Source organism: Schistocerca nitens, chromosome 4 (assembly GCF_023898315.1).
Source record: "Schistocerca nitens isolate TAMUIC-IGC-003100 chromosome 4, iqSchNite1.1, whole genome shotgun sequence".
Taxonomy (NCBI): domain Eukaryota; kingdom Metazoa; phylum Arthropoda; class Insecta; order Orthoptera; family Acrididae; genus Schistocerca; species Schistocerca nitens.
In genome coordinates this window covers 874,226,913-874,252,063 of record NC_064617.1, presented here as the reverse complement: position 1 = coordinate 874,252,063, position 25,151 = coordinate 874,226,913, and the positions used below count along the sequence as shown (strand labels likewise).

Here is a 25,151-nt window from a genome sequence, read left to right as displayed (position 1 = left end):
TCATGTGGAGAAGGGGCCTGTATGGCCACACGATGAACACAGCACGGCCGGAGCAGTTGAAGCGAAGCGAAATGGGTGAAATGAAAGCGGCAGTGCCGAGGTGGGCTGCCGGTGATCTGTCACCTGTGGTCTGTGTAGCAGGAAGCAGCACGTGACCACAAGAGAAACCCAATGTGGCAGCTGTGGAAGTATTGCCAACCAACTAGGATGTGTTTCTGAAGAAAGGTGTGTAATTGTGACCGAGTGCCGAGTGGTGGAGTGGAACATAGCTTGTATGTCACCTGAGGTTTGCAGGGTGGGGTAGGTCAGGTAGATGCAGGGGTATCCCAGCCTGGTTGACTCAAGTGTCCTATTGGCCAGTATGGAAGGTGGCACATTAAATGGCAGAGTGTGGTTGATGAGAAAGCCAGCATCAAAGGTACGCGATGCGTGTAATGGTTGACCACACTTGGGAGAGGGGAGCTGTGCATGTGGGCCCAAAACTATAAAGCTGAGTGGTCCACAGTGGAGTGAGGTAGAAAATCTGGGCAGAGGAAACCAGAATCTTGAGCAGAAGAAACTTCCTGATGAACAGAGAATCCAGTAGCAGGCATCAGTGCAGGTGTGTGCTGCACCCAGTGTGGTATGATGAAGGAGGTCGAGTTGTCTGTTTCGGTGGAGTAGACACTGGAGAGTGAGCATTCTCATTGTATTGATAGCATGCATGGGAAAAGGTTGTGATTCACAAACAAAAGTCAGTTCCACTATAGTGACATTCTGAACTGTTGGGAAGGTTGTTGTTTGACTCATTGCTTGAGCTAGTGTGAAACTGGTAATGAGTAATGCACAAAATGAAGCATATTCATGCAACTCGCAGTCATAAGTGTAACTTTTCTATCAATTCTGACGAATTCCTTGGATATAAATAACCAACATTTACAGTGAAACACACTTTGCACATGCATGTTGACACGAAAAAACCATAGCATTCGAAAACAACAAAAGTCAAAACGTTTCCCAAAGCTCACTGAATCACAAGATAGAGCATGCCTTTTTCCACAGTCATTGGTGACCAATGATCGCCACAGCACCAAGATGGTGGATGTAGACCCATCTACTACTGTGAAAGACCAAAATGTCTTTTACTTTCCTGACAGCCCTTGTGTAAAGTACACAGTTAGCCATTATCAAATAATAGATCTCAATCTGGGTAGATTTTTTAATAAATAAATTGTTTATGGATCTTGTATTACAGCCAGTTGTTTAATTTAGACTTCTCAGAGTTTATGTGTTGATAGACCTGTCTTGTTACAAGCACGAAGTTCATTGTATTGAAATTGATCAACAGTTTGGTCAGTGACAGTAAAGATGCATAAATTTGAAATCGTACTTTGATGGTACCAATTAATGTTATTTAAAATTTACTCATAGCACACTGCAATCACCAACTGCACATTGTAAGAAGGAGACAATGAATGAGGCATCCATCCACCTGGTCAGTAAATAAACAGTACAAAGAGGCAAAGAAGATCAGTGATTGTTGAAACTAGTCTGTACCGAAAAGATGAAAGTGACTTTGTTATAAACATGCCAAAACGTTGTCTTTATCATAGAGCTCTACTTTGGCACTGTGTGTTTCCAGTATTATAGCATTCAGTGTGAGTCATGAGAAGAGACTGTAAAGGTTTTAGAGGTACAAGAGTTGTTTTGTTTGTTACTGTTTTCTTCATTTGTTATTGGTTCCCTTCTGAAATAAAAATTGTGTAAATAACAATTGTGCATATGTTTCAGTCACATTCAAATCAGTAACATAATAAATTTTAGTCAATCTGTGGGAAAAAATAATCTAAAAAAATTTTCATTTTACAAAATTATTTTCTGTAAATTCAAATTATTGTAACAATATACAAAAAACTTAAAAAGTAGGCAACTGTTTTCTGTCAATGCCAATGTTTTACTGTCTTTCTATGTTAGTTACATCTTTGAAGAACACCATGTTGAAATTATTTGCAATTGTATCAATGCAAGTTTAAGTATAGAATTGTATGAGACCAGATTCAAAAGTTAATTAACAAATATGACTAAAATTAATAAACTGAAGTATTTAATAAAATTATCAGTTACATTTCTGCTTGCAGCATGTAAGAAATAAAATGAATCCAGGATAAAAGGGAAGGTCTGCAATGAAGTTGCGTCAAGATCAAAACCCAGAAAATAAGTGAAAATATGTTGTACTTTCTATTCTTGAATATCTTTTAAAATATTGCAATATATCTTCTATTTTCATGTAATAAGGAACTCGAAATCAACTTTGAACATATTTAGTTGTCAAGAACAGTAGACAAAGCATTTTGAGACGCACCTGCACCGGCGTTCCAGTAGAAGAGCCCCGAGACAGCGAGGGCAGGCAGCGTGGGGTTGGCCGTCGTGTTGATGAGCCCCAGCACCGCAGATGCAGCAGATAGCAGCAGTGAGATACTTAAGAAGAGCTGCGTGCTCACCCACAGGCCCATGTTGATGAAAGGGAAGTCGCTAGTAGATGGAGAAGATGTGGTTGAATTTGTGGAGTCATCTTCTTCTAGCCGTGCTAGATCCTCTTCTGCGGCTCTTACTGGAGACAAAACCAATGAGTGTGTGCAAATAATACCAAAATGCATACATTCCACATCTTACAGAAACAGATTCAGATATTTGCAACTGCTTATCCACTAATTTGGAAGCAGGTGACGGTAAACAGCAAACAGAAAGTATAACATTGTATTTCTCCTTTCTTGGTACACTTTTCCTTCTCCAGGAAAAATGGGCTGCTTCAGTAACAACCCATGTCAAGTTAGGGATTTTTCAGCCAAATACTGGGAGGGCTGTTAGTGGGGCAGAGGGAGTCACAATTGGGGATGTCATTTGTCTTACAACACGGGGAATCTTCTGAGTACCTTCATCAGAAATGCAACAGTAGTATGAGAAGGAAAGCTGCTACTCACCACATAGTGGAGATGCTGAGTCGCAGATAGGCACAATAAAAAGACTCACGAATATTTCATTATTTCGTTGTGCCTCTGCCTGCATTTTATTCTTTGATTGGTAGGCCATTAGGATATCCAGCTCATAGTGTAAACATTCTTTCAAATTGTAGCATTCCACCTCCTCATTGAGCTGAATCATATAGTAGATATGCTGAGTCACAGATAGGCACAATAAAAAGGCAGTCACAAGTAAAGCTTTCGACCAGTAAGGTCTTTGTAAAAAAAAAAAAAATAAAAAATAAAAAAAAAAAAATAAAAACATGCAAATGCAACTCTCACACACTACCACAGTCGCAGGCAACTGAGGCCACATTGCGAGCAGCAGCACCGTTGCATGATGGGAGTGGTGACTGGATGGGGTAAGAAGGAGGCTAGGGCAGGGAGGGAGAGGGATAGAAGAGTAGGGGTGGCAGGCAGTGCAGTGCTGCTGGGGAGTGTGTAGAGATGAGGTGCGGGTTCCCGGGTTCGATTCCCGGTGGGGTCAGGGATTTTCTCTGCCTCGTGATGGCTGGGTGTTGTGTGATGTCCTTAGGTCAGTTAGGTTTAAGTAGTTCTAAGTTCTAGGGGACTGATGACCATAGATGTTAAGTCCCATAGTGCTCAGAGCCATTTGAACCATTTTTTTTTTATGAGGCGGAGAGAAGGTTGGGCAGCTAACTGCAGTCGGGAGGTTAGACAGAGTGCATGGGAGAGGTAGAGAGAGAGGGGAGGGGGGGTACCAGAAAATGAGAGAACTAAAAAGACTGAATGTGATGATGGATTGAGTGCTGTGTAGTGCTGGAATGGGAACAGGGTAGGAGCTGGATGGGAGAGGACAATGACTAACAAAGGTTGAGGCCAGGAGTGTTATGAGAATGTAGGATGTATTGCAGGGAAAGTTCCCACTTGCATAATTCAGAAAAGCTGGTGTTGGTGGGAAGGATCCAGATGGCACAGGCTGTGAAGGAGTGATTGAAATGAAGGATATCATGTTTGGCAGTGTGTTCAGCAACAGGGTGGTCCACTCGTTCTTTGGACTCTGTTTGTCGGTGGCCTTTCATGCAGACAGACAGCTTGTTGGCTGTCATGCCTACATAGAATGCAGCACAGTGGTTGTAGCTTAGCTTGTAGATCACACGACTGGTTTCACAGGTAGTCCTGCCTTTGATGGGATAGGTGATGTTTGTGACTGGACTGGAGATGGTGGAGGTGGGAGGATGTGTGGGACAGGTCTTGCATCTAGGTCTATTACAGGGGTATGAACCATGAGGTAAAGGGTGGGAACAGGGGTTGTGTAGGGATGGATGAGTATATTATGTAGGTTCAGTGGACGGCAGAATACCACTCTGGGAAGGGTGGGAAGGATAGTGGGCAGGACATTTCTAGTTTCAAGGCACAATGAGAAGTAGTAGAAACCCTGGCAGAGAATGTAATTCAGTGACTCCAGTCCCGGACGGCACTGAATTACGAGGGGAATGCTCCTCTGTGGCTGGATGGTGGCACTTTGGGAGGTGGCGGGAGACTGGAAAGATAAGGCACTAGAGATTTGTTTTTGTACAAGGTTGGGAGGATATTTACGGTCTGTGAAGGCTTCCGTGAGACCCTCAGTACATTTCGAGAGGGACCGCTCGTCACTGCAGATGTGACGACCACAGGTGGCTAGGCTGGAAGGGACTTCTTGGTATGAAATGGGTGGCAGCTGTTGAAGTGGAGGTATTGCTGGTGGTTAGTAGGTTTTGATATGGATGAAGGTATTGATGTAACCATCTTATTTCTTTATTTATTTTATTTACACATCAAGTTCTGTAGGGCCAAATTGAGGAGCAAATCTCCAAGGGCAGTACACGAAACTACAACATAAAGCAATAACAGCTAAAACTAAAATGTTTATAAATCCAAAAAAAGTCAGTCCATAAGTTTAACTAAACACAGTCAAAAATACAATAACAATCAGCTTAATTTTTCAAGGAACTCCTTGACAGAATAGGAGGAGTGACCCATAAGGAAACTCTTCAGTTTCGATTTGAATTCACATGGATTACTGCTGAGATTTTTGAATTCGAGTGGTAGCTTATTGAAAATGGATGCAGCAGTATACTGCACAACTTTCTGCACAACAGTTAAGGAAACCCAATCCAAATGCAGGTTTGATTTCTGCTGAGTATTAACTGAGTGAAAACTGCTTATTCTTGAGAATAAGCTAATATTGTTAAAAAGAAATGATAGTAAGGAATATACAGGATGAGTCAGGAGGAAAGGTAGGTGCTTTGAGGGATGATAGTATTAGTGATTCTGAACAAAAACGTCATATGGACATATGCCCTATTCCAAATTGTTTCTGAGATACAACACATTCATTATCAGTTTTGTACATTTTTCTTGAATAACTCGAAAACCTCACCCTCCAGTGAAAACGTGTTGCAATAAAAAATTAAACTATATTAAATTTCCTACAGAAAAGGTCCTATTCATTTTTTTTCTCTAGAACTAGTGGTTTGTGTGAAGAGAGTGCAAGAATGTTGAAAAACTCACTCGACGTGCAAGCGCTGTAGTTTACGTAGTTTTTTTAGGCCAATCTAAGATAGCATATTGAGGTAGCAAGTTGACACGAGCAGTTTGATATAGGACACTTGTGGTCTATCAAGTCAGGAAACTACCTCAAATTGGCCTACAAAAATTACATAAGCTACAGTTGCGCGAGTTTTTCATTTTCATACTCTCTTTGCAAAAACCATTAGTTCTAGTGAAAAAAATGAATAGGATCTTTTTTGTAGGAAATTTAATATAGTTTAATTTTGTACTGTGACACGTTTTCACTGGAGGGTGCAGTTTTCGAGTTATTCAAGAAAAACATACAAAAGTGGTATTAAATGTGTTCTATCTCAGAAACAATTCAGAATAGGGCATATGTCCATATGAAGTTTTTTTGTTCAGAATCACTAATACTATCACCCCTCAAAGCATGTACCTTTCCTCCTGAGTCACCCTATATATATTGAAAGGCCAATGTCAAATTATCCAGACTTGTGAACAGGGGTCGACAAGAGGTTCATGAACTTACACCACTTATTACCCGAACTGCTCATTTCTGAGCCAAAAATATCCTTTTAGAATGTGAAGCATTAACTCAAAATATACGATACGACATAAGTGAATGAAAATAAGCAAAGTAGATTCATTTTCATGTAGAATAATCACTAACTTCAGATACCTTTCAAACAGTAAAAATGGCAGCATTAAGTCCTTGAACAAGATTCTGAATGTGGTCTCTCCATGACAGTTTACTATCTATCTGAACACCTAGAAATTTGAACTTTTCAGTTTCATTAATTATTTGCCCATTCTTTGAAATTAAAACGTCTGGTTTTGTTGAATTGTGTGTTAGAAACTGTAAAAACTGAGTCTTACTGTGATTTAGCATTAGTTTATTTTCTACAAGCCATGAACTTAGGTCATGAACTGCACTATTTGAAACTGAGCCAATGTTGCATACAACATCCTTTGAGGTGGGGGTCAACATCTAGGAAGGTGGCTTGTTGGGTTGAGTAGGACCAGGTGAAGCAAATGGGGGAGAAATTGTAGAGGTTCTGGAGGAATGTGGATAAGGTGTCTTCACCCCCGATCCAGATTGCAAAGATGTCATCAATGAATCTGAACCAGGTGAGGGTTTTAGGATTCTGGGTATTTAGAAAGGATTCCTCTAGAAGGCCCACGAATAGGTTGGCATTGGATGCTGCCATGCAGGTGCCCCGTTTGTTTGTAGGTAACGCCTTCAAAGGAGAAGTAATTGCGGGTGAGGATATAGTTGGTCATGGTGACTAGGAAGGAAATTGTCGGTTTGGCGTTGTGAAAGGTAGTGTTCGATAGCAGTAAGGCCATGGGCATTAGAGATGTTAGTGTAAAGAGAGGTGGCATAAATAGTGATGAGCAGAGCACTGTGTGGTAAAGAAGCAGGAACTGTGGAGAGCCAGTGGAGGAAATGGTTGATATCTTTTATATAGGAAGGTGGGTTATTGGTAAAGGCTGAAGGTGTTGGTCTATGAGAGCAGAGAGTCTCTCAATGAGGGCACAGTAACAGGCCACAATGGGGCATCCTGGGTGGTTGGGTTTATGGGTTTAGGAAGCATGTAGAATTTAGGAGTGTGGGGAGTGGTAGGGGTGAGCAGAGAGATGGACTCTGTGGAAAGGTTCTGGGACAGGCCTAAGTATTTGAGGAGTGACTGGAATGGTATCACTATGGCAAGGATTGTAGGTGGAAGTATCTGACAGCTGGCAGAGTCATTCTGCCAGGTAATCCTTGCAATTCAAAACAACAGTGGTGGAGCCTTTGTCCACAGGTAGGATTTAAGATTGTGATCAGTTTTGAAATGGTGGACTGTGGTTCTTTCTGCAGATGTAAGGTTAGTTTGCATGTTGAGAGATTTGGGGAATGAAGGTGAGGCAAAGTATGAGGTTAAAAAATTCTGGAAAGTTAACAGGTGGTGATTTGGGGTCAGTGGAGGTGGATCACAGTTGGATGGAGGAGTGAACTGAGTTAAGCAGGGTTCAACATTGATCTTTGGCTGTGTCTGATTGGTGGGGTTGGTGGTGAAAAAGTATTTCCACTGTAGCGACTGGGAGAATGAAAGGAGGTCTTTAACAAGTCCTGCGTGATTGAATCTGGGAGTGGGTCAATAGGTGAGGCCTTTGGAAAGGATTGATATTTCTGTGGGGCTAAGATTTCTGGAGGAAAGGTTCATGATTGTGTTGCGGGTCTGTTTAGGTTCTGGATTTTGTGTGGTGGCGGGAGGGAGTTTTGGAGGGTGGGGTAAGTGTAGTAGGTCTACAAGACAGCATTTGTCAGTTATGAGGGGACATGGGAGAGGTTTGGAGGATGTTGTAAAGGTGGTGGACAGAGGTACTCCGAGGCGGCAGTAGGATATGAGCAGGGTGGAGAGCTTCTTGAGGTGGTGTTGTGCATGTTGCCCTAGTTCCTTGAGGGCAAGAGTTTCAGTGTGTGTTATGGGTTCCAAGAATTTTTGATTGCATAGCAGGAGAACTTTGTGGATGGAGAGAATGTACTGCAAGGAGGTTTGGGCTTGGTTCATCAGCAATGGGAGATTTGAACTGTTTATTATTTAATTCTGATACAATTCATCACATACAAAAATCTGTGAAAGTTTAGTGTATATGAAAGCATATTTGTTTAAATGTTGTTGTTGCAGTCTTTGGTCTAGAGACTACGTGATACAGATCTCCAAGCTAGGCTGTCCCGTACAAGTATCTTCTTCTCTGCATAACAATTGCAACTTACAAACCATTTGTATACACTTATGTATTCAAAACTTGCTCTTTCTCTAGAATTTTTACCTCTACACTTCCTTCCATTACCAAACTGACTATTCCCTGATGACTTAGGATATGTCCTATAAACTGATCCTGATGTTCATCAAGTTGTGGATGAACTTTTTTTATCCACAACTCAATACAGTTATTTGAACTACCTACTTTCACTGTTCACAACCCCCAAAATTACACAATTATATGGCCAGTTCACTATTGATAAATTTGATAAGCCTAATTAATAGGTTGCAGGCAAACATCAGCATACTGCTACAATAGTTTGCTGTTGAACGTCAATGAGCAGTAAAAACCTAACCACAAAGTTCACAGTTCTTGCAGAATAATAAGGTACATGTGACACTATTTCTCAAATAAATTGAACAGACTATTGTCATTACTTGATCTAACACATGGCCTATTTGTGTTACACTTATTTCACTGTTAAGCTGATGCATTGTTGTTAATTTAAGCAATACATCATTCCCGTCTGAAAATCGGCTGAGGACTGACTGTCTCAGGCCAAAAATCTATCCTTCATATATCCTCACAATAATACTGAAACTATACACTGTCCGATGTTTAAGTTACAGAAATTACAATTAAAACATGACTCATTCAACGAACTGAATATGTCAAAAAATTCCTCCTTTTTTAATAGTTCCTTCTACCACAAAGGTTAGGCTAAATTATTTGTTTAAATAAAAAAATTAGCAGATATAGTTATACAAACAATATGTTGTGACAGTGCCACGACATTTAACAGTGCCGCCACGACAGTACGCGCAAACGGCGATAGAGGCGCTCCGCAACTCGGCTGAGCGCGGGAGCGCCACCTAGCTACGAACGGCGTCGGCCGCACGTCACGGTACGGCAGTCGAATGAGAGATACTGAGTTGTTATCATGTAACCAGCTATTGTTTATAAGTGAGTGTGTTTGAATATCCACGCAATTATTGGTGATTAAAGGTTATAACACTTTTTTGGCGACGAGGTCGGATATTTTCACTGCGTTGTGGATTTGTGTGTTCGTGACGGGGCAGACATGGAACAGCTTATGCAAGCGCTCATTGAACAACAAACACAGCTGACGACTGCTATTCAGGCACAACAAACACAGCTGACGGCTGCTATTCAGGCATTGTTGACGTCGTTTACTCATCGTCTGTCTTCCTCTTCTCCGCCTCCATTCCCTCCTTATGACGAGGCCGCTGAAGACTGGGAGGATTATGAGAAGCGTTTGCGGCAACACTTCTTGGCTTTCGGCGTTGTCGACGCTCCTATGTGTAAGTCGTTATTTCTATCTTGGATTTCCCCACGGATCTATCAGCTGCTATCTCAGTTAGCCCCTCTGCGGGAACCTGCCTCCCTGTCCTTCCAAGAAATGTGTGACTTTATTGTCTAACTATTACGGCAAAAACACCCACGTCGTTGCCGCCCACGTGGCGTTCTACCGGTGTCGTAAACAGCCCCATCAATCTTACCGGGCTTGGGCGGCGGAACTACACGGTCTGAGTAGGAAATGTCAGTTTGTCACGGACACTCATCATGAGTCTTATGCTGATTCAATGGTTAGGGATGCTATTCTACGGCTTGCTCCTGATAAAGAAGTTTGGCAACGTGCCCTACAACTGCCAAACCCGTCGTTGTCGGAAGTTCTAAGCATCGCTCAATCCTTTGAAGTGACTCACGCTGCTGGCGCGCAAATAGACGCGTGGTGTGATGTAGGCGCTGTACAGTCAACTTTCGACACGGTCAATTAGCCTGTTTCACAGGAGAACGAAGATGTGGCGGCGGTTCACTCGCGTAAACAACGTTGGGCCGCAACGCTCGCAGCGAAAACAGCAACCACAGAAGCAGGTTCGTTCCGCACTTCCTTCTTGTCCACGTTGTTTCGTACAGCATGACAGGGCTGCGTGTCCAAAACGTTGGGCCACGTGTAATTCATGTACGAAAAAAGGCCACATTGCTTCTGTGTGTCAGTCCCCTAAAGTTCCTGTCGACGAGGACGAGGCATCGGACATGGATGTTAACTGTGTGCTTTCTCAAACAAATAAGTTGTTTGTTACTGTTCGTGTTCTGGATAAAGACATTCGCATGCAAGTGGACACTGGCTCTGCAGTAACTCTCATTAATTCTCGCACGTATTTGGAGTTGGGCTCCCCTCCCTTGTCTCCAGTTACGCGAAATCTGAGAACTTATAATAAACAGAAAATTCCTATCATTGGCCAGTTTGATGCTTCCACTGCCTACAAGTCTGTTGTTAGGCCCCTCACGTTTTATGTGGTGGATCATGCGGCCACTGAAAACCTGTTCGGTTATGATGCTTTCCAGTTGTTCGGGTTCTCCATTGATGATGATGTGCACCTCATATCTGAAGATATTCCGTATCAACAGCTGGATGGATTGTGTTCTGAATTTTCGTCCGTGTTCTCTGCTGGTCTGGGTCGTGCCAAGGATTTTGAAGCCCACATTACTCTTAAACCTACAGCTCGCCCTAAGTTTTTCCGGGCACGCCCTGTTCCGGTGGCGTTGCGTGCACCTGTCAAGGCTGAGATAGACAGGTTAACAGCTTCAGGGATTCTCCTTCCTGTTACCTCCAGCGAATGGGCATCGCCAATCGTGGTGGTTTCTAAACCAAACGGGAGTCTGCGATTGTGTGGTGATTGTAAAGCCACCGTCAACGCTCGGAGTCTCATTGACACTTATCCTCTTCCCCATCCTGAGGAGTTATTTACCAAGCTCGCTCGGGGCCAGTTCTTTTCCAAACTTGACTTATCGGAGGCGTACCATCAGTTGCCGTTGGATGCTTCTTCCAAGGAATTTCTGGTCATCAACACTCCTTGTGGGTTGTATCAGTACCAGCGGTTACCGTTTGGCGTCGCTAGCGCGCCGGCCATTTTTCAACGGTTTTTGGAACAGCTCACGGCTTCCGTTCCCGGCTGCACCAACTATCTGGATGACATTGTCGTCACGGGGGCCTCCACTGAGGCAATTTGCGTTCACTGTTTCGGGTTTTGCATTCGGCTGGGTTGAAGTGCAATCTGGACAAGTCACAGTTCTTCCAACCCTCCATTGTGTATCTTGGTTTCCACTTGTCCCGTGAGGGTATACGTCCTCTACGTCAGCACATTGCGGCCATTAACGCTCTAACCTGGCCGTCTACAGTCAAAGAACTTCAGGCGTTTCTAGGCAAGATTGCTTATTATCACAAATTCATTCCATCCGTGGCGGCGGTCGCTCATCCTCTGCATCAGCTGTTACGCAAAAACGTCCCTTTCTGTTGGTCCGACGAGTGTGAGCAGGCTTTTGTCCGCCTGAAGGCTCATTTGCAGTCGGCGCCTTGTCTTGCCACATTCCATCCGGATCAGCACTTGGTTCTGGCGACTGATGCGTCACAGTATGGCCTAGGGGCTGTTCTCGACCATCGGTATGAGGATGGGTCGGAACGACCCATCGCCTATGCTTCCAAGACCCTCAATGATGCGCGACGACATTACTCTCAAATCGAAAAGGAGGCGCTCGCTATCATTTATGCTCTAAAAAAGTTCAGCGGTTTTTTTGTATGGTTCTAAGTTTCACCTCATCACCGACCACAAGCTGCTGGTCTCTCTGTTCAGCCCATCGGCGTCGCTTTCGGATAAGGCAGCTCACCGCCTGCAACGTTGGGCCTTATACTTGTCTCGTTTTCACTATGAGATTCACTATCGCCCCATGGCCCAGCACGCCAACGCTGACGCATTGTCGCGATTGCCGATGGGCCCCGACCCGGTTTTCAATCATGATGAACTACTCTGTTTCCACATTGATAAGGAAAAACATCGTGCGGTCGAGGGTTTTCCACTTACAGGTTCGCAGGCCGCGTCGGCTACTGCGCGGGTACTGGTCCTGCGTCAGGTGATCAGTTTTGTTCAACGGGGCTGGCCGGACAGGACCAAGGGCCGGGCATCGGATCCCCTTCGCAACTACCATGCCTTACGCCTTCGTCTGTCTGTTCGTGATGGTGTTGTTCATCTGACCACGGATGGTGCATCTCCACGGGTCTTGTTACCAGCCTCTCTTCGCAAAGATGTTCTCAAACTGTTGCATGAAGGCCATTGGGGGATTTCTCGGACTAAGTCCCTGGCCTGCAGGCACGTTTATTGGCCCGGTATTGATCCAGACATCGCCCACATGGTTGCTGCGTGTGGTCAGTGTGCTCAACAACTGGCTGCACCTTGTACAATGCCCTCTCCGTGGCGTGATCCGACGCAGCCATGGGAACGGGTGTACGCTGACTTTGCCGGCCCCTTCCTCGGTACTTATTGGCTACTGTGGATTGATGCCTTCTCGAAGTTTCCGTTTGTTGTTCGATGTCCGTTGCCCACCACTGTGGCGACAACGCTGGCTTTGTCCAAAATCTTTGCGCTAGAAGGTCTTCCATCCACGATCGTCACGGACAATGGCCCTCAGTTCTCTTCGCAGGCCTTCCGTGATTTTTGTACTGGACAAGGGATTCATCATGTTACAGCACCGCCTTTCCATCCACTATCAAATGGGGAGGTCGAGCGCCTTGTCCGCACTTTCAAAAGCCAGATGAAAAAATTCCTTAGTGATTTTTCCACAGATGACTCTCTGCTGCAATTTCTGAGTTCTTATCGCTTCACGCCTCTGGGTGATCACAGCCCTGCTGAACTCTTGCATGGCCACCAACCGCGCACTCTACTGCAACTGCTTCAACCTGTCAGGCCTTGTGCTGTGTCCCCTAGTGCGGGAAAATACTCGGTGGGCGCCGACGTGTGGGCACGAGGGTATGGATCTCGCCCTAAATGGATTCCAGGGGTGGTCAAGGCTCTTCGCAGCCGCCGGCTTTGTGAAATACGTACGGATGACGGCGTGGTTGTTCGCCATTACGACCAGATGCACCCACAAGTGATGGCCACGCCGGTGCCACCGCCCCTTCCTTCGCCTCCACCAGCCCGAGAAGACAGTCCTGTCGCTGCTGCCGATCTACCGTACGTGTTGATGCAGTCGACGTCGCTACCGCTTCCGAGTACGCCGGAACCGGCCCCAGTCGCGACGCTGCCTTCTCCGGGACCCATCTCGCTGGAGTACACCCCCAGGTCCACAGCACCTATGGATGCTGCTCCAGAGTTTTCACCCATCATATCGTCCAGGAGGCACGTTCCACGCACGAGCTTCTGTCCTGGACATTTTCGACCATACTCTCGTGCCTCTCTGCGGGATCTTCTCGGGGCCTCACAAGAGGCCATGGATGTCTCCGCACTGTCCATGTCTCCAAGGAAGTGAGTGTTTTTTTTTTTTCAAGGGGGGAAAAGTGTTGTGACAGTGCCACGACATTTAACAGTGCCGCCACGACAGTACGCGCAAACGGCGATAGAGGCGCCCTGCAACTCGGCTGAGCACGGGAGCGCCACCTAGCTACGAACGGCACCGGCTGCATGTCACGGCACGGCAGTCGAATGAGAGATACTGAGTTGTTATCATGTAACCAGCTATTGTTTATAAGTGAGTGTGTTTGAATATCCACGCAATTATTGGTGATTAAAGGTTATAACACAATACTTTTGGCAAACTTTTTACTTATTTAGGAATTAATTAAGGGCTGGCTTTGCTAACATGTTTTCGACTAGAGCCAAATAAATACTTTTAGAATTCTATTAGTTCTTCTTCCAAATGTTTATAATCATTACAGAATTTATATGTGTTTATAAGTCAACAACAGAATTTAAGTCATGAAACAATTACTGATTTTACCCTATGATGATCTGTAGCAAAAGATATTAGCTAGAAATGGTCAAAATAAATTAGGGAATTAAATATACACACAAAACTAAGCACAAAATTAGACCTGGTGCTATATTCCTTAAGACCGAGGGCCAACCTTTCTCTTTTATGGAATGCCAAGTATACTCATGCATGTTAATGGTAATTAGGCAAAAGTGAAAACAGAATGAATTTAAGGAGTCAAATGGCAAAACAAAAGAGGAAGTAAAGAGATCCCAGCTTGCTTCATCACAATGTGTTAACAAACCCTCTTTTTCATAAATGCTTTCCTCACTATTGGCAGTCTGCAGTTTGTATCCTCTCTACTTTGCCCATCCTCGGCTATTTTTCAGCCCAAATAAAACTCATCTACTACTTTTAGTGTCTCATATCCTAATTTAATTCCTGAAGTATCATCTCATGTACTTTGACCACATTCCATCACTCTTTTTTTCTTTTATTGACTTACATTTTATAATCTCTTTTCCAGACACTGTCCACTCCATTCCACTGTTCTCCCAAAGCCTTAGCTGTCTCTGACATAATTTCTCCCTGGAGTTTAACCCCCTTTCCAATTTCTCCATGATTTCCTTCACAGCTTGCTCAATGTACAGACTGAGTAACATTGAGGATAGGCTAGAAACCTGTCTCACTCTCTTCTCAGCTATAGCTTGCCTTTCATGCACCCTGACCCTTATAGCTGTGGTCTGGCTTCCTTACAAGTTTAACATAACTTTTTTCTCCCTGCATTTTATCCCTGCTATTTTCAGAATTTCAAAGAGTGTAGTCCAACCAACATTGTCAAAAGCTTCCTCCAAATCTACAAATTCTATAAATGTAGGTTTGCCTTAAATGTGAATGTAGCTTCTTCCTGCATATATTGCTGATGGAATCTTCTTGGGCTCACATCCAGGTAGCTATATTGAAATTCTGCAGTGTTTCAATGGGTGTCACTCTCATTATCTTCTGGCAAAGTGTCGAGATTGTGTGGACATCTCCTATATATACCTGAACAGCAGCCATCGCTCCCCCACGTTTCCCCAGGCTCGGGATTCGATGACCTGTGGTGGGCGCACGGACGGCCATTTGACTCTCAGTACATTCAGTCTTGCCCAGACTTGCAAAGTGTCAACTGCCGGGTGCATTCTCGGCATATTGATGCTAGTGCAGTGTTCCACGATGTGCTTAGTTGGTAGCTCACGTTCCTATCAATGAGACTCTAGTAGTCTACCAAAAGCCACTAGCTTGGCACAACATTTTTCCTCTTAAATTCAAATGTATATCTCTCATTCAGCCACTGTTGATTTATCTTTATGCCCCCAACTTTCACTTCTAATGTGTTATGTGCAGTGTTTTTGAGAGGCAGTTCTGTGTTTGCCTGATGTAATGGTGTCCACACTCACAAGGAACACTATATATACCAAGTATTTTTAGTTCTAGTTTATCCTTCACCAGAAGAAGCAGATATTTTGTCTTTCATGTTGGTCAAAAGATGGCCTCAGTGGTGTTTTCTCTGAGGATTGCTGCAACTGTGACTGAGAGAGGCTCAGTACAGGAGATGACAGTCCAAAGAGACCATAGTCAAAGATAGGGCACTCTATGCCAGAGGTGCCACAAGTATGTTCTGCAGAAATGATTAGCATTTCAGTCACTTCATTTCAGCTTGTGTCCTATTGCCTAGTATGTAAGAGTTCCACCATGGACCCTGATAGCTTGTTCCATGCATGATGGCATCAACATGTATAATGCATGAATGGCGTCCTGTGGTATAGCCATCCATGCTGCATTCACTTCCTTCCAATGGTCATGTGTGGTGGTTGGCACTGGGTCACAGTGTTGCACCATATTCCACACATTTTCAATTGGTGACAAGTCTTGTGATCTGGTGGGTCAGGGCCAAATGCTGACATTCTGTGATACCAAGAAGGCATGTGTTCATGCAGCAACATGTGGCCATACACTGTCTTGCTGAAAAATGGCATCAGGGGTGTTGTACACAAAGGGCATGGCTGTAGGTCGCAGGGCATCATTCACGTGGCCACACTGTCACAATACTCTGGACACTTACCAACTATGATTTGTGGCTGTACGCAATAGCATCCAACACCATAAAGCCTTGAGTTTGCACTGTATATTGTGTGCAAATGCAGTCTCTGTGATGCTGCTCTCCTGTCTGTGGCAAACCAAAATGCAGCCATCATTTTCAAACAAACAGAACCCTAATTTGTCCAAAAAACTGTCTGATGCCATTCCTGTACTCAATGAGTTATTCCATACACAATTGTCTTCTAGCATATTTCTGCACATTCGTCAAAGGTATGTGGAGAAATGGACGATGAACACACAACCTGTGCCATGATAAATGGTGACTTATTGTCATCCCTGATAATGTACAATGTGTTACACTTTTACAGTGTATCACCAGAACCAAGGACACAGATCTGTCCTGCAATGCCATTCAGATGAGGTGTCAATCTTATCACGGGATGGTCTGGGTGGTGCAACCTGACACAGCTCATCGTATTCTACGGCAGTCAGTGAACCATTCTGCACACACCTGTTGCACTGCCAAAACACTTCTTGCCACATGAACAATAATTTTCTGGGTGGATGTATCAATTTCTCTCTTGCCAATAATGTGCCCTCCTCAAACTCATGATTTGATGGTATAGTTCGTGCATACATCTGCAAGACAGCTTGCAATTCTGCTCGAGTCACACTGACCCATTACCTACAGTTTATAGTGACAACAAGAGCCACATGCACATTTTACTGGTAGGTGGTGTTTTGCTGCAATATTGATGCTGGTGTGGTTCAAATGCTAATCATTTCTGTGGAACATGCTAATTAACATGTTTTGTGAATGTCCAAGATGCTCTGTTTTTTCTGAGCATGTGTGCAATTTGTAAACTGTTATAAACTAACAAAGTTTGGTTATATCCTGGAGTGAGTCTCTATAAGGCCAATACTCAGGCCATTTTCAGTCAGTCTACTTTTAGCTGAGAGTGCTGTCATTGTGCTCTTAGTCTTTGTGTCGTTTAGCTGTAGTTTAGCTAGTTTGTATTTTAGACCAACCTCGAGAACTGTCTGTGTTGCTTCTCCATGTGTTTAAATCAAACTGAGGAAACATTTTTATAATTATGAGCAACAGATATCAGAATGTGTGATTTGGATCATTTAAATAATTTTTGTGATTGCGATAAGAGTTCTGTGCTTTCTTCTGCTTAACTGTGTGTGAAACAAAGTGTGATCACTTCATCTGCACTGTGTGAAATTTTATTTTTGAAGAAATAAGTATTATTATGCTCCTCATATGTATGTCTTTCCTACTTACTTGTGTGTAAACATTATAGAGACTGTAAGAGTCTTGGTCATCACCAGTAAGATCTTAGAAACATGCTTAAAGATTGCTAAACCTCCAATTTTGAACTTAAATAGAAGCTATTCATTTTAAGGATAAGACTTACAATAACACTTTCAGGTAGTGATCCAGTGAAACTGCACAGCCAGTGAGGCTTATTCCATAACAGGTAAGGCTAGTTTAAGTGACAGCAGCAAGCCCCACGAGGAGCTGGCTACAAGAGGCAGTGTGGTACTCACTGGTGCGGCTCCTTTCAGTGATGGTGGGGCACCAGCTGGAGATAAGGGACCGGTTGGCCAGCAGCCGCAGTATCTCCTCCTGGCGCTCCTCCTCTGTCTCCTTGCAACTCCAGGCACACGCATTCTGCTCCACCACGCATGTGACTGTGGAGCAACAGCAGAGGGCACCAGCGTCAAGCTCAGCACGCACAGCAATACGACAAAGAGTTCTGTGAATTCATCATCACTAGGCAGCTACTGAGTCAAAGAGGGAAGCGGCCACTATGTTGAGATAGGGAGTGAACGCCACCTGACACGGCGAATGAGAATGGTACGTGACCGGGAATCTGTGCCTCACCACAGAATGCGGAGGTCTGAGGACTGCCCACTCTGCAAAGCAGGATAGGCAATGATCTGTGGGAGATCTGATGATAGAGTAAAATACTGTTGGAGGTACAAGTGTTTTTTATGTTGCTCGGTGAAAGATCCGTACCCAAAGACTGGAAAGTTGCACAGGTCACAACAATATTCGAGAAAGACAGCAGGAGTAATCCACTAAATTACAGACCCAAATCATTAACATTGATATGCAGCAGGATTTTGGAACATATATTGTGTTCAAACATTATGAATTACCTCAAAGAAAATGGTCTATTGACAGACAGTCAACACGGGTCTAGAAAACATCGTTGTTCTGAAACACAACTAACTCTTTACTCTCATGATATGCTGAGTGCTATAGACAAGGGATTCCAAAACGATTTCATATTTCTGGATTTCTGGAAGGCTTTTGACACTGTACCACACAAGCGGCTTGTAGTGAAATTGCGTGCTTATGGAATATCGTCTCAGTTATGTGACTGCAATCATGATTTCCTGTCAGAGAGGTCACAGTTAATAGTAACTGACAGAAAGTTATCGAGTAAAACAGAAGTGATTTCTGGTGTTCCCCAAGGTAGTCTTAAAGGCTCTTTGCTGTTCCTTATCTATATAAATGATTTGGCAGAAAATCTGAGCAGCCGTCTTAGGTTGCTTGCAGATCACACTGTCGTTTATTGACTAGTAAAGTCATCAGAAGATCATAACAAATTGCAAAACGATTTAGGAAAGATATCTGTATGATGTGAAATTTGGCAATTGACCTTAAATACTGAAAAGTGTGAGGTCATCCACATGAGTGCTAAAAGGAATCTGTTAAACTTCATTCAGATGATAAATCAGTCAAATCTAAAGGTCATAAATTCATCTAAATAGCTAGGAATTAAAATTACGTGAAACTTAAATTGGAAGGAAAATGTTGTGGGGAAGGCTAACCTAAGTCAATGTTTTATTGGGCATTAGGAAAATGTAACAGATCTACTAAGGAGACTGCCTACACTACACTTGTCCATCCTCTTTTAGAATAGGGGAGAGAGTGTCACTGAATTGATACAGGATTTAGGGTGGACATCATTAAAACAACGGCATTTTTTGTTGTGGCTGAATCTTCTTGCCGGCCAGAGTGGCCGTGCGGTTCTAGGCGCTACAGTCTGGAGCCGAGCAACCGCTCCAGTCGCATGTTCAAATCCTGCCTCGGGCATGGATGTGTGTGATGTTCTTAGGTTAGTTAGGTTTAATTAGTTCTAAGTTCTAGGCGACTGATGACCTCAGACGTTAAGTCGCATAGTGCACAGAGCCATTTGAGAATCTTCTCACCAAATTCCAATCACCACCTTTCTCCTCCGAATGCAAAAATATTTTGTTGACACCAGCCTACAAAGGGGAAAATCACTGTAATAAAATAAGGGAAATCAGAACTCGTACAGAAAGTATGGGCGTTGGATCTTTCCACAGGCTATACGAGATTGGAATAATAGAGAATTGTGAAGGTGGTTTGATGAACACTCTGCCAGGCACTTAAATGTGATTTGTAGAGTATCCATGTAAACGCAAATGTAGATGTAGAGCCTGTGATGTGGTCAATCACAATTGCACTGTGCGTGAAGTCATCGAGATTGGATTGTGGATCAGTGGAAATATGTCATCTGATCGGAAGAAGCAGATTTCTTATTACACCAGGTAGTTGGTCGTGTTCAGATGTGTTGTCACCCACACAAACAGCTACTCAGAATACACACTGTGGTATAGACGCAGGCCGATGTTATGGGTGGCATTCACCTGCAGTTGAGGACCACCTGCATCCCTTGTTACTTGATGTCTTGCCTGCTGGTGATGGCACCTCCCAACAGGATAGCTATCCATGACGCAAGGCCAGAATTGTGCTACAGTGGTTTGAGCACCATTATAGCGAACTTAGTAACCAAACCCACCTGTTCTGACCCTGATGCAACACAAATCTCGGACACTGCTGGGTGCCGGCTCCACACCCACAAATTACCTGGGACTGCGTCACTTGCGTGTGGGCATCTGGTGCCGTGTACCTCCAGATGTCTATCGAGGACTTGTCAAATCCGTGCCACACACAATCGTTGCTGTACTCCAGGTGTTCACATTGTTTGGCTCAACAGTGTGAAACTGTGTCTAATTTTGAGAGTTTAAAGAGTGCATTTGACATATATGTATTACGAAACCACATTTTATGTATGTGTCACAAGAGTTTTTCCATTACAGGGCTATTACAAATGATTGAAGCGATTTCATAAATTCACTGTAGCTCCATTCATTGACATATGGTCACGACACACTACAGATACGTAGAAAAACTCATAAAGTTTTGTTCGGCTGAAGCCGCACTTCAGGTTTCTGCCGCCAGAGCGCTCGAGAGCGCAGTGAGACAAAATAGCGACAGGAGCCGAGAAAGCGTATGTCGTGCTTGAAATGCACTCATATCAGTCAGTCATAACAGTGCAACGACACTTCAGGACGAAGTTCAACAAAGATCCACCAACTGCTAACTCCATTCGGCGATGGTATGCGCAGTTTAAAGCTTCTGGATGCCTCTGTAAGGGGAAATCAACGGGTCGGCCTGCAGTGAGCGAAGAAACGGTTGAACGCGTGCGGGCAAGTTTCACGCGTAGCCCGCGGAAGTCGACGAATAAAGCAAGCAGGGAGCTAAACGTACCACAGCCGACGGTTTGGAAAATCTTACGGAAAAGGCTAAAGCAGAAGCCTTACCGTTTACAAGTGCTACAAGCCCTGACACACGATGACAAAGTCAAACGCTTTGAATTTTCGGCGCGGTTGCAACAGCTCATGGAAGAGGATGCGTTCAGTGCGAAACTTGTTTTCAGTGATGAAGCAACATTTTTTCTTAATGGTGAAGTGAACAGACACAATGTGCGAATCTGGGCGGTAGAGAATCCTCACGCATTCGTGCAGCAAATTCGCAATTCACCAAAAGTTAACGTGTTTTGTGCAATCTCACGGTTTAAAGTTTACGGCCCCTTTTTGTTCTGCGAAAAAAACGTTACAGGACACGTGTATCTGGACATGCCGGAAAATTGGCTCATGCCACAACTGGAGACCGACAGCGCCGACTTCATCTTTCAACAGGATGGTGCTCCACCGCACTTCCATCATGATGTTCGGCATTTCTTAAACAGGAGATTGGAAAACCGATGGATCGGTCGTGGTGGAGATCATGATCAGCAATTCATGTCATGGCCTCCACGCTCTCCCGACTTAACCCCATGCGATTTCTTTCTGTGGGGTTATGTGAAAGATTCAGTGTTTAAACCTCCTCTGCGAGCTCGCATCAACAATGCTTTCAAACTCATTGATGGGGACATGCTGCGCCGAGTGTGGGAGGAACTTGATTATCGGCTTGATGTCTGCCGAATCACTAAAGGGGCACATATCGAACATTTGTGAATGCCTAAAAAAACTTTTTGAGTTTTTGTATGTGTGTGCAAAGCATTGTGAAAATATCTCGAATAATAAAGTTATTGTAGAGCTGTGAAATCGCTTCAATCATTTGTAATAACCCTGTATAATCCACTATGATCTGCTATGTATTGTAGTGAACTTGAGTCAAATTATTGACAGAGATCTCCTCACTAACAAAGATCATCTAATGTTTGTTGATTTGGTTGATATTTTCCTGCATCAGACACCACAGGTTACTAAGTGAAATAACTGGATGATCAGAACACCAGTACTCTGAAATTAGGATGCCATTCAATTGAAGTTAGTGATTGTTGAGCCCACTTAGTCCTGTTTTTGTGATCTTGTTTTAGTTCCTTTTACTAACATAAATTTTGCCAATGTGTGCCCTCACAGTATGTTTTTTTTCTATCATGTTACAATGCATTTTTGTAAAGTTTTCATAAATGCTTTAATATTTAACCCATCCATATATGCTCCTTTTCTCGTTCTTACTTGCAGTATGTCACATTCCCGGATTTCCAGCTTCCGTCACCAATGACAGTGTACATCAATTTTTTCCAACTGTTGTGTCATGACACTTTACTGTGTGACATGTCAGGAAACTTGGTTTTGTCCATAAATCTACCCTTCACATGATTTTAATGTGGGTCATTTCAGTTTCTAACATGAGCTGTAATAATTTATAATAAATATAGAGACAATATGTGCAAGCCAACACCTTCAATGGCAGGGAGTTAACATTTTTTTAATAGCAATGAGAAATACCTGCAGAAATTCCAGACACTCAAAGGCACGAAAAAAGGTACTGGTCCAATGTCTGTGAAAGGTGTGGAGAAGATGGTTACGTAATTCGAAAAGACAGATTCTTTTGAAGTGCAGAGGGATGAAAGTAATTAATCCGACATCTGTTGAACATGTGACCACAGCACAGCAGGAGGGGTCGAGTGGTGGTGTGCAGACACGCAGTGCACGGGGAATTGCCTGAACGCTGGATGTGCCTGCAATCGAGTTGCGTAAAATCCTAAAAAACACATTCCGCATTGCTATCCGTACAAAATCATCCGTGTTCAGCAGTTGCCAGCCTGCTACCAAGAGAAACGATCGCACTGGAATTTCTTTCATATGTGCAAGTAGACAATGAATGACCAAGGAACATTCTGTGGACAGACAGACAACTCATTTCCATCCCCAAGAACATCTCAATATGCAGGATGACAGAATATGGGCAACAGAAATCCGCACGCACATCAACCGGTGCCACTTCATTCTGCAAAAGTGACTGTATGTTGCGAACTGACAGCATAGTTTATGATGGAGACATTTTTTTTCGAGGAGACAGGTTGTGCGAGTTCTGTTACCTGCACCGTCACCGGTAAACGGTACGAGAGTCGTCTGTGCCTCAGCGTTGGTCTGACATTTTGACAGCGCTGATGTCTGGATATACACGATGGTGCTCCTCTGCACATGGCACAGTTAGTGGAAGTGGCTGCTGCAGAGGCATTTCGGAAATGCTAGAATTATCAGACATCATTTCCCTACAACCTGGCCATGAAGATCAACTGTCCTTAAGCTGTACGACTTGTGGCTGTGGGGTTATCTGAAAGATGTGTTCAGTGCTCCAATTACACACGTAGCTGCATCAAAGGCACGCATTGCCCAGCACATTCTGAACGTGACCTCCGAGACACTCCGATCCGTCATGGAACATGCTGTTTCTCGATTTCAACCCATGGCAGTAAACGCTGGACAGCATTTGTCCACATCGTTCGCCAGTCTCACGACAATTGGAAGCTGTTATCATTTTGCTTTTTACACAGTTTTTGGTCTCAGGACAATTGAAAATCAATTTTTTCCATTCAATGTGGTACAGCCTTGCCATGGCAGATGGGCTTACATAACTAACAGCGCTGCAGCTGTTGACTGCTGAACTTATACAGGCATGCACATTGCACTGTGCAGATGGTGTAATGAGCAACTCAACCATAGCCATCATATTGCAATTAATCTTTCATTTGTAGCCGGCCCCATTTACGTTAAGACACTTACAGAGCCATCTATTGATGTAATTTCGTTAATTTTTTTTTTTTTTTTTTTGCATAACGTTTCTCACTGCATCAATTATAAAGTGCTTAAATTGTGCACAACGGTTCTCTTTCACAGCGTTTTGAAACTGGAACTTTAATTATGGAGACCACAAAACATATGGGCGAGCTGGATAAAGTAAAATACGTGGGTCGTTCAACACGTAATGCCCCACATTTTTTTCTTAGAACATATTTATTTTTAAGAGTCAGAATTTGGTAACAATATACATTAACATGTCTTGTCCATATCCCGTTTTTATTGTAGTCTCCATCACGTTCTATGGCCATACGCCAACGTTGTGGAAGAGCATGTACTCCCTGCTGGTAAAAGCTCTTGTCCTATAGATGTAGCCATGTTTTCACTGCACAACTGACACCCGCGTCATCTTCAAAGTGTGTTCCCTGTAGAGAATCATTAAGCGGCTCAAAGAGATGGAAGTCCGAGGGTACAAGGTCTGGACTGTAGGGTGGATAATGCAATGATGTCCAGCACAATTTGGCGATGTGTTCCCGGTCCTCAAACTTATGTGTAGGCGTGCATTATCGTGTTGGAGCAAGATTTCTGGTGGATTCTTGTCTGATCGAACACGTTGGAAACAGTTCTTGAGTTTATTCAGAATCTTCCCGTATGCCTCCAACTTGATGGTTGACCCTCTTGGCATCACATCCACGAGAATGACGCCATCTAAATCCCAGAAGACTGCCACCATGACTTTTCCGGCACAGGGGGGTGTCTTGAATTTCTTCTTTTGTGGTGAATGAGGATGATGCCACTCCGTGGACTGTCTTCTTATTTCCAGTGCAAAGTGGTGCACTCAGCTTCGTCTCCCGAGAAGATCCGTGACAGAAAATTTGGAAATTTGTGGTAAGTTCCTATGGGACCAAACTGCTAAGGTCATCAGTCCCTAGATTTACACACTATTTAATCTAACTTAAACAAAATTATGCTAAGGACAACCCAGACATCCATGCCCGAGGGAGGACTCGAACCTCCGACGAGGGGAGAGACAAGATCCGTGGCAAGGCGCCTCAGACTGTGTGGCTACCCTGCACGGCTCTGTGACAGGAAGGCCTCCCAATCGGTCTGAAAACGCTCCAACAATTCAGATGAAATGGCATTTCTTTGAATCGTGTGGTCCGCTGTGAGCATTCGTGGATCCCATTGTGAGCACCTCTTGGAATATCCAAGAGGTTCGATCATTGCAGACGCATTTCGAGTGCTGACCGACAACTGTAGAGCTAATTGTCGAGTTGTGATGCACCGGTCGGCACGAATAATGGCATACGCACGATTCAGCATGTCTAGAGCAGTAGCTGTGACAGGGCGTCCCGAGCGTGGCTGATCATAGACTTCTGTTTCCGCATTTCCTCAGGCTGTAACTTTCTTTACCCAACTGTCCTTCTATCAACTGCAGCATCGCCATACACTGCACACAAACGTTTATGGATGTTCACCACTGTTTCTTTTTCTGCACATAAGAATTCAACAGCAGCATGATGCTTGTAACGTGAGCCGTATTTAGACGCCATTTTGACGCCATATCTGAAAGTATTTGTATGGAGTGTAGCCATGTATGGAAGTGAAACATGGACGATA

At 43.8% G+C, this 25,151-nt stretch overlaps 1 protein-coding gene across 1 annotated transcript in view; it reads right to left on the bottom strand.

Annotated features, from left to right (window-relative positions):
- The window catches only part of LOC126252734 (uncharacterized), a 152,277-nt gene that overhangs the window by 36,864 nt on the left and 90,262 nt on the right, over positions 1 to 25,151 (bottom strand). Inside the window, exons 3-4 of the mRNA XM_049953636.1 lie at positions 17,667 to 17,810; positions 2,342 to 2,590 (exon numbers count right to left, since the gene is read on the bottom strand). Coding sequence (XP_049809593.1) covers positions 2,342 to 2,590; positions 17,667 to 17,810 — 393 coding nt within the window. The remainder of the gene's footprint in view (positions 1 to 2,341; positions 2,591 to 17,666; positions 17,811 to 25,151) is intronic.